Raw genomic sequence first — 7,846 nt, 5'->3', positions numbered from 1 at the left:
CATAAGAATTTAATTAATACTGACGTCATAATTTGGACAAAGTAACAGTAACCTTGACTGCTATTATCCTTAAATAAACTAACTAATGGAGAGGCTAGTTGGTGGAAAGCATTAAAATAAACCTAAAATACACAACAGCACTTTAAAGTTTACGACGCAATAAATACGCGCATAAACATATTAAAAACAGTGCATTACCCATTCGTCGCTCGCTCCCCATTACCGCACGAACATTAGCTCCAATTCATTCCATTATCATTCGATACTCGTTACCCAAACTCCGCTTTTAAACTGTTTACCCGTACAAAATTGAATTCCGCCCAGTTTATCGTCGGCAACATCTTTCCTGCGGAGTGGAATTGAACGGCGTACACACGAGAAATAATACGATTTTTTAATTTATAACCGTACGTTGATTTAGGAGTGGGTTTTGTTTTTACTTACGCCAAAGGTACTATGGTATATGTGGTGTAGAACAAATTTCGATCAACGGGAGACGTTACCTTTATAGATGAATAACCAGAAGTACCTATTTAATTATTATATTCTATTTCGTGTAAAATAAAGCACGAAATCTATCCAAAAATAAATCTAATCGTTTGAAATCAGACGAATGCGTACTGTTCAATAACGCAAAAGAGACACACGTACTTATTCGTGACGTACAAGGCATATCGATGTCGACATAAAAAAGGGATGGCAACATTTCAACAATTTCGCGCTCAATCTTAGTTGATATTCAAAATAAAAATTCCATTTCCCATTAAATGATAATTATACTGTATTCTCAAAAGGGTTTTTTTTTATTATTTACTGTTACATAAAAATAAATTAAGAAATCAGATGTTCATTTACCTTTACGCTTGGCTTGCTAGGATATATTGGATACAAGAGGACTTCGGACGTAACTTCCTAAAATTAACTACAAAAGCGAGCTACTAAGATCGAAATTCATTTGACTACAAAATATTTCAAGTACACCTATCAGGTACAAAATGCATCTATAAATAGTAAATGGTTGTTGTAAATATAATTCATAGAGAACTGCATTCCGGCTCGACTATGAATATTTGAGTATGTTGCATTATTTCTTCCGCGAAGTCTTTGAAAATGCGCTTTAACGCAATGTAAAATTCAAAACAGTGTTTACAAACGAAAATATTGGTGAGGATTTTTATTATTTGCGAGAAAGAGTGTGCCAAGTTGTTTGACTTGTATTTTCTTGATGATCCTGATGAAATGAATTATACTTGCAAATTGTTGAATAAAAATTAATTCTTTCTTCTTTTCTTACTTTTTGTCTGGCATTGTTGCTACTTGGTGCCAAATCTTGTGTTTATATTTACTCTCGTCAATTATTCTTCGAATTTTTTGGAAGTTGGACTACTTGCCTTATAATCTTAATTTATATGTATTCTTTATAATAAAAAAGCGGCCAAATGTGAGTTGGACTCGCACACCAAGGATTTGTACTTTTATGTTGTTAAAGTATGTACTTAATCTGATAAACGTAAATATGTATTTACGGTTATTAGATTTTTTCCTTTATATGTGCTGTTAGCCAAATTTCATGATTCTAGGTCAACGGAAAGTATAGGTTTTGATTCCTTTGTGAAATCACAAATTATGCGTAATTTTTTTATCACTTCGACTGATAGTGTCATTTATTCATAGCTGAAAGAGACCATAGATCAGAGTATTCGATATAAATGCCTTGACAAACAGAAATGAACAACAAAGTGATCGTATAGGCGTTCTTTTTGAAGTACGGAACCCTAAAAAAGTCTGAAAGATAAGACTAACTAAATTATCGCTTTATAATAACAATACGTCATAACAACTCCTACCTTTCGAATGTCCCAAAAAAACTCGACTCGTAAGTCGATGTTTAATTTTGATGTTTGTGATTGGTCGAGAGACCAATGCGCCAGTCACGTGTTAGGCTCTCAACCAATCACAATAAAACGGCACGGAATCATTTTTTGCCACATTCTAAGCAAACAGAAATTGGATCAAATTTTCAACGGATAACACTATCGTTGCAAACATCATAATGCCTACATACATTACAGACATGCCGTGACCCATGCATGTAAAACACCTCCAAATCTGGAGAGCATCCAAGAATCGTGCAAAATATCGAGTCCGTAAATCCTTAACCAATATGAAACATTTGATCAAATTATTTCATTTTGTTTCAGGAGAACTTGGACTGGCGCGGCGTTCGAAACATTAAGTAGTGCTGATTGGAAATTAAAACGATATTATACGATACTGAAATTGTTGATAAAAACGAATTGGATTTAAATTTCGAATCGTACAAGTTTAATTATAAAATAATTCGATCGTAATGAAACCGACAGTACTATGGAAGTATTTACGTGAATTATTAATTCCAAAATTGAAATGAAGTGTCGATCGAATGTTGTGTTAGAAATTGACTTAGGATTTAGACGTGGCTATAATTAAATGTATTGGAAAAGAAAATCGTGGAAAATGCTGATAAAAATAAATAACAGACACAATAGAAACTGATAATAGTTTTCCTTACACACAACGTAAAATATAACGAGTCAATTGCAACAGCAAAAATAAAATTCAAACATAAAACAAAAATAATCCGATCACAAATGTGAACGCGAATGTGATTAACCATACAGAAGTGAAAATAAATGAAGTGGTATTTAATAAAACTTAAAATGTACAATGAGTTGCAACTGATCGCGAAGTATAGGAAGAAGACTGAAGGCATATGATCATGATGTCGCTACTTCAGATGCTGTTGATGTTCACTGCGCTTCTGTTTATGGGTAAGTCATTTACTAGGTTATTAAAGACATTAGTATTATAGTATTTAGTATTCATTTGCTGGTGGTAGGTTATATATATCCGCTCGGATAGCGAACACCGTAAAGAAGGTGTTAAAACCCATAGTGGCCCACGTAAGTGCGTCGCGTGCAAGGATCAGTCTATGTATATCCAATAAACCGGCATAATTGTGTCGACTGGCAAGGGATAATCGTCTCACGTCAGTCGATACTATATCTGGGCTCCACTCTGCTTACCACCATATATAGTGGGGTCACTTTTAAAATAAATATAAGTACTTATTGGTCCACTATGATGCGTTCACAGGCGACTTAGATGATCGGTAAGTTTGTTGCAACACACAATGATAGAAATGTGTATAGGTTATTTCATCCACTGACTGCCTCGGTGGCGTAGTTGTATTGCATGTCCGGTACAATAGCGCTCTGAGGTCCTGGGTTCGAATCCCGGGTCGGGCAAAGTGATATTTGGGTTTTTTCTGCTCAGTATCAGCCCGGAGTCTGGAATTTGTGCCCGATATGGCGATAGGCTCGCCCCCTATCACATCATGGGACGGAACATACTTGGCGAAAAGTGGGTGCCCTAGTTGCGCCTCTGCATACCCCTTCGGGGATAAAATGCGTGATGTTATGTATGTTATATTATTTCATCCAGAAAGATACGCACCATCACTTTTTGAGTAGGGGTGTTGCTGTGTGTCTGAGTGGCCTCGATGCTATCCATCGTAGTGTGCGTGTGCACTCATGCTGTTCACGCATACTGTAAGAGGTCAGAGAAAGTAGTGTGGCGCGTCTTAGTGAATGTGGATGGATGATTATTTTATAAACCAATGAAAAATAAACTCTATCGCTCATTCATAAACGTCTTATTCTAATTTGAAGTTTATATAATCACATTTAATTATAATTATCAATAATATATGGAAATTCTATTTCAATATGTTAACATAACAGCATAGTAATTCAAATTCTCAGCCAAGAGGCCAAAGGCAAACCTTGAAATAAAATACAATTAACTTTGACAACTGCGTAATACTTGAATGCCAAAGAATCATAAAGTCAGATACCTATGTATATCCTTACAGATAGGTCAGATAGTATTCTAAAACATACTGAATAAGGTCACATATTCATTCTTATGTAAAACACACTGCCGAAACTCATTCGCTTATTACTTTATTTTCGTAGTCTGCAAATGAAAAAAGCCACATCTTCAAGGAACAAACACACTTACTATGCTTCATAAACATTGTTATTGCTTTGTCAGTCTTATTAAGGAAAGAGACTGAAAGCATATCGCAATAATGGCAAAGTAGATATGTAGAACAAACAGTTTAATAGTATGTTTGATTTGGATATTTTATCATTGCTAGTAATATTTGTTAGGTGGAAAGTATTGTAGTTCAGCGAGCTATGGAAAGGAATATGTTTGGTGTTTTTCTATGTGATCGAAATTAGGAGATCCTTAAAGAACAGAAAGTTTGTTAACACTGTTTTCTTCTTTATTTTTCTAGTTAACTCTTGAAATTTATAATGGATTCACAAAAATTAAGTAAACTCCTCACGCCACAATTTTGACATCACTTTTTTTAAATCAATTACATTCTCATTTGGAAAAGTTAAGAATCCGATCTCTTCATAACATTATTAAATTACGGTTTCGTTTAAACAAAAACGAAGCTAGGACAGACGAAATAATATTAATATCCAGTTAAATAATTTCTGCGAACATAAAACTTATCAAAGTAAACAATGAAGATGTTTTCGCGAGACACTCTTCCTAATTTAATACAACGCCCAAGGGTATACTTTCATAAAGAAACGTACGGGAATTACGTAAATAACACAAATGAATACCGAAACTGTAATGAGGTACCACAAGATTGCGATAGAAGTTAACAACGAGATCCCTCGTTAAATAAGAAAACAGCGTAAAAAGAGTTACGAATATAATTGTGGATAATAAAAAAGAATTCAAAAGACCTGGTAGCTTCTGTATATTCGGTTCCAACAGGCCGGCATAATTGTGTCGACTGTCGAAGGGTAATCATCTGTCAGTCGACATTCTGTTACAGCTCACTTCACTTGCTATCAGATGCATTGGGGTCACTTTGCTGTGTTTCTATATGACTTTATTCATTTAAAACAAAATTATATTTGTGCAGTACAACTTTTCTTTTTCTGTAATAAATGCATTTGTAAAGGAGGGTCAAAAGGAACAAAACAGATGATTTGATCATCAACGCCAAAGAAAAATCATTTAAAATATTACAGGAATAAAGGTGTGACAAATTCGACAAATTGAAAGACACGACGCTTTATAGCTTATACAAATAAACATTTCCAAATAGATAAAAACTTAATGCTTCAATTTGACGTACGGCTAAAGCCAAAAAGTGCTATAACAAATTTAATCAAGCACACTATGTATTTTTGTTAAAATTCATCTATAAATTTATCATACACATTACACACGCTCACACATTTTATCACCCACTTTCCGCCGTGTGTATTCCGTCTCATGATGTGATAGGGGGCGAGCCTATCGCCATATCGGGCACAGATTCCAGACTCCGGCGTAACCCTGACTACAAAAACCCAATACATTGCCTTATCTCCAGTCGTACTGTAACACAACTAATTACCAGTAGCGAGGGATCCATATAAACCGATTCCTACCGGCTTCCTTTTATGTAGAATCTAATTATCATTAAAATGATTTGCAGACTGCATTGCATATTACCTATATGTTGTATCGAGTTCTTTTATTAGTTCCTATATGTTGTATCGGGTTCCGTTTAAAAAAATCACCTTTTGCCACTGCTACTTACGCCACTTAAGTCTTATTTATCAGAATATAATTTTGACCTATCCAAAAACAACCACACAATAACAGCAATATCAAAAAGTAATTATTTTGTTTTTAGGTTTCGCGGAGAAAGTATCTTATTACTACCGTCCATTCTTCATGTGGGGTGACTGATCGGGTATGTTGGGATCACCGTGCCTTAGAGATTGCGTTGTCCGGGGAAATAACGTCAGGAGACCGCCGGGCTGAGTCCTTAACGCTATATTATACACGATATGCAAAGCCTATCAACTAAAACTTCGCGGTGGCCGTCTTCGGCGCATTAGAGACTGCGGGCTTTCTTCAACTAGGGTCTAAGTTGTTGCTGTTTTTTTTAGGGAGAGAGGGGGGGACTCCGAAGCCCCCACGCACCCAAGGACGGCTTAACAGATTTTATTAGAGTTTGAGACCAAAAACAGCTAGAACACCCAGATTATATCATCGGCGGAGCGCAAATTTATCGTATTATCTTTAATGGACCCCTAATGCTCCCGTTTAATCTGATTTCGCGTCGAGGTTAATAATAAATGAACTATGGAACTTTCTACATACACGTCCCCTACTTTAGACTTAACGTTTTATATAATTTAATATTAATGAGTAGAATGTAAAGTAACAAAATTTCCATAAATCTAAGGTTGGAAAATGCACGTTGTATTTAATTGTTTTCTACATACTCTTATCCCAGTGTGGTAGGGTCGGCGCAACAGATTTTTTATTGGTAGAAACGATTTAATTACGTTCTATAGTCCATTATTATCTAAATATATAAAAATGAATCCCTATTTCCCTTGGTCATCGCATCACGTGTGAACGGATGGACTGATTTCATTATTTTTTTAGTGTTGTGTTTGTTATTGTCAGGAGAAGGTTCTTATGAAATAAAAATTCAAAAATTTGCGCGGAAAATTTGAAAATTTAAGAAAACTTAACGAAAATATTAATTTTATATAACTGTCAATTGTTTGAAATAGCTGACAGCGATTGACAGAATGCGCGCTGCAAATTCATAGTTAAGACGGGACAACGTCTGTCGAGTTTGCCTTCAAGCCTCAATCCCGAGTCAATCAAGTTAGAAAACTCGTACAAAATTTTGCTCATTCTGGGAATTAAAACTATGATGTCCCAGATCAAAGGCCAGCCAATAGACCAAGAAGGCGAAAATAGTGCCATTTAAAGTGTACATCGCTTCCATACAATTAAGGGCCAATTTATTTTGATCATCAGATAAAAGTAATTCGTACGATAAAATGAAACTCCGCCCTGTGGATTGGGTGCGTTTGGAGAATTCCACCACGGTGTCTCCTGTCTGTCATAAAAGGCGACTAATTGGGGCCATAAGGGGCTCGCGGGCGTGTGGCAGGAGCCCGTCTGCCTATAGTTTATGGTGACCTCTGGGATCGACGGCAACGTGGACGGTAAACCTCAAGCTGCTCTCGACGCTGAGAGCGTTCTTCGGTGCGCGGAGTTTTAAGCACTACCCGCGAAACCAAAAAAGGGATAAAATGAAGCTAATGTAATTATATAAATAAAGTTCAATTGTGGTAGCGTGGAAGGTAGGCTTCATGCTAATATCAGCCATCGAAGCTGACAGCGTTGTTCAGTGTGTGGAGACTTCTGAGCACTCCTCGCTAAACCAAAAAAATGGATAAAATGAAGCTAATGTAATTATATAAATAAAGTTCAATTGTGGTAGCATGGAAGGTAGGCTTCATGCTAATATAGGCCATCGAAGCTGACAGCGTTCTTCAGTGTTTGGAGACCTCTGAACGTTCCCCGCGAAACTAAAAAATGGATAAAATAAAGCTAATGTAATTATATAAATAAAGTTGATCAATTGATTTTTTTACGGATATCCGCACACATACTCAAGCCTTTTATCCCCGAAAGGATAAGAAGAGTAACTGGTGCACCCCCTTTCCGCCGTGTATATTCCGTCCCATGATGTGATAGGGGGCGAGCCGTCAGTTTTTTTCCGTCAGGTTATGATTTATTTTACTGATCAAATTTAAGTAAATGTTGAAAAATGAGTCCCCTACCATAAACAAATATAAAAATTTGGTGCTAAAATTGCGGTCATATCTTTCGGGCTAGAATCGGTCTGATAAATCGCAATATAATATAAAATATCGTACCTCGCAACTCCAACGAACATTACTTAATCATTTCA

At 36.0% G+C, this 7,846-nt stretch overlaps 1 protein-coding gene across 1 annotated transcript in view; it reads left to right on the top strand.

Moving 5' to 3' along the window:
• Nucleotides 1-2,207: 2,207 nt before the first annotated feature.
• LOC115451334 overlaps nt 2,208-7,846 on the top strand; it is an 87,198-nt gene continuing 81,559 nt past the window's right edge. Inside the window, exon 1 of the mRNA XM_037444773.1 lies at nt 2,208-2,810. Coding sequence (XP_037300670.1) covers nt 2,753-2,810 — 58 coding nt within the window. The 5' untranslated portion in view covers nt 2,208-2,752. The remainder of the gene's footprint in view (nt 2,811-7,846) is intronic.

The sequence above is a fragment of the Manduca sexta genome, chromosome 5 (genome assembly GCF_014839805.1).
Source record: "Manduca sexta isolate Smith_Timp_Sample1 chromosome 5, JHU_Msex_v1.0, whole genome shotgun sequence".
Lineage (NCBI taxonomy): Eukaryota > Metazoa > Arthropoda > Insecta > Lepidoptera > Sphingidae > Manduca > Manduca sexta.
Note: the sequence above shows the minus strand (reverse complement) of the source record. Positions and strands in the feature narration are given on the sequence as shown.